At 40.0% G+C, this 2,629-nt stretch overlaps 1 protein-coding gene across 1 annotated transcript in view; it reads right to left on the bottom strand.

Annotated features, from left to right (window-relative positions):
• Positions 1-163: 163 nt before the first annotated feature.
• LOC101864535 (major royal jelly protein 2) overlaps positions 164-2,629 on the bottom strand; it is a 3,506-nt gene continuing 1,040 nt past the window's right edge. Inside the window, exons 2-3 of the mRNA XM_005102745.2 lie at positions 1,552-1,697; positions 164-368 (exon numbers count right to left, since the gene is read on the bottom strand). Coding sequence (XP_005102802.2) covers positions 164-368; positions 1,552-1,697 — 351 coding nt within the window. The remainder of the gene's footprint in view (positions 369-1,551; positions 1,698-2,629) is intronic.

The raw sequence follows: 2,629 nt of genomic DNA, 5'->3' as shown, positions 1-2,629 counted from the left end.
ATATATATATATATACATAATATGCTTGACATGTATTTGGGATTTAGCAGCACCACCTGTGCCTTCTTTTCCCCCAGACCTCCGTCCTCTTCACTCTCATCTCGAAGCAAGCCGCTTTCTTGTCTTTGATATAGCATTTTGTGGCAAGGGGGCCGTTGCATTCTTAAACACGCTCTGAAAGAATTAACACTAACTTCAAAAAGAGGTGAGCACGACTGGATGTGAACCAAAGGTTCCCGTGATTGTCCAGACACAGACTATCAGGCCACTGGAGGGTCTCCCAGTTCTGGACCAGTTGGGTTTGTGTTTCCATGGTAACCTCTTTTTCTGACAGGTGCTGGTCCAGCATATCGCGCCGTTTCTCCCACCTGGATAGATGAGAAAGTCGAAAGTCTGAAGTTCGATTATGACGCAAGTATTCAAAGTCCTTCGTTATGTTAGCCGTTGTCATAATAAAACTATATAACATTTTTTTTAGGGGGGGGGGAGGGTGTACGCCATAACGCAAAGGGTCAATCAATTGTCTACTATTAAATTGAGTCAAAAGCACCCCCAGCTAATAACTAAATCGGATATCAACGACGGAAAAGAAAGAAATTTTCAGAAGGATTATTTTGAACTTTAAAATTTTTCTTTTTTTAAAAAAGATTTTTATTTAGTTGAAAGTGTTTATGGCAACGCAATGGCCAATTATGTTTTCGAGCTGTCATTTCTGTATTGAAAACAAATTTTTTTTGGATAGAAGAGTTTGCAAGCAGGTATACATATCACTGGAAATGGATGAATTAAAGAGCGATTGCAGTGAAAAGTATGTCTTTCGATTAAAAGTCAGGAAAACCCTTTAGAAATATATTTATGAACAAAGGATGAAAAAGACGGACTGATTAATGAGCGAATTTATCAGTAAATTGTCAAAACAATAAAATTATTTTAAAATGTGAAAATAGATCAACATCGAACAAACCAGCATACTGAAGGAAGAGGGATTACGGCTACAGGCAGAAGTGGTGTTTTTAAGATGAAGAAAGACGTTTAAGAGAAGAACGAAATGGACAATAAATGAAAGGAAGAAGTACATTGAAGTCACATTTACTACAAGGCTGCCCAATGCTCGAGGCACTTAGAGGGAAATAATAATTGGCTGAACCCTAGGCAGGGAGAAAAACAACTCTACGGGAATTTGAAGGACCTACGATTAACAGCAGTCTTTGGTTAGCGTTTTTACGGTGCGCATCTTCATGAGATCATATGAGCGCAAGGGACACTTTAAACATTTTTTATTTGGTAGGAATTAATTTTGCATTTTGGGTGCCGGTCAAAGCCTACTCTTATCGATTTTAGAACCACCAAGGAATCTTTAACGTGTGCAACTTGCACACGGGACCTTCGAGATTTTCCGCCCCTATCCGAAAAGGGTGGGTGTTAGATCTTACCTATCTTAAGATCAGGAGTGTCGCTGAAAGATATCAGTAAGAAGTAGCGGAGGAGCAGCAGTAGAAAGGCTGCAGAAGGAGTCTAAACGAGAAGAAAGAGACTGGTTGAGTGACTCACCTGTAGACAGCGTCCAGTGTGAGAGCCCCGAAGTAGAGGCTGTCCTTGCCGTGAATCATGTCGTCAGTGTTGGACACTTTGTGACCCACGAACCGGACGTGGTCACTGATTGACACATTGCTCGTTCGTAAGGGCCATGTGGGAACCTGTAGGTGAGTAATGATAAAGATAATAATGGCCCATCCATCGCCTGACGATTATCAATGATTCTGCCGTGCGGAGCAGAAATAATAACAATAGGAATAGCCCGTCTGTCAATGTCTGACGATGATCAAGGCATCTAAACAACGAAATCGGAGACATGAGGGTTAAATAGCGTCAAGCAACTGTTATGGCCAATTAGACCAATTCTGGCGGAGAAAAAGTATACCACATTTTGAGCATTTAAAAACTTCATTTCCAGTGGTGGGTGTGCGGGGTTTAGGAGCTTCTTTCTTGGCCCGCAGAATTCCTTATGTCAAGATAGGTGTGGTAGTCCACATGAAGTTTGAAGATGCAGAAGTTGGATTCACATCATTCCTGAAGTCCAGACTGCTACTAGATGAATGGAGCACGAAAAGGAAGGAACAATTGAATGAAAGAACCAAGTTTCAGTTAATTTCCTAATCAATCAACCAATAAATCAGTTAGTCTAACACGTATACACAAGTCGGACAATTTTAAAAAAGTCTTTCAGGCTATCCATTAACCAATCTATCCATCTATCGCTATCCAGCATTCAATTTATCCATCTATTATCTCCTATCCATCAACCAACCCACCTTTTCTCCGTGAAGCATCGAACAGGGGAATCATATTATGATTGGGAATGCCGTACGTCTTTAACGATATCATGTATATCTGTTATCTCTTCAAGGACGTATCGGACACGTCTGACGGCAGACCAAAGACCATGTTGTGGCACATTTTAAACCAAACTACATGTATAATAATACACAAATCAGAACCACAGATTTGCATATTTCATAGTAGTATGCATGTCGTAGTTTGCCATTTCAAGTTAAATGTTTTTAAAAAATCGAAATAAAAGAAATATGAAAAAAGAAACTAAGGTGGGGGTTTTTTTCAAAAATGCCCC

The sequence above is a fragment of the Aplysia californica genome, unplaced genomic scaffold, assembly GCF_000002075.1.
Source record: "Aplysia californica isolate F4 #8 unplaced genomic scaffold, AplCal3.0 scaffold00337, whole genome shotgun sequence".
Classification (NCBI taxonomy): Eukaryota; Metazoa; Mollusca; class Gastropoda; order Aplysiida; family Aplysiidae; genus Aplysia; species Aplysia californica.
The sequence above is the reverse complement of the archived record's forward strand: the minus strand, read 5'-3'. Positions and strand labels throughout refer to the sequence as shown.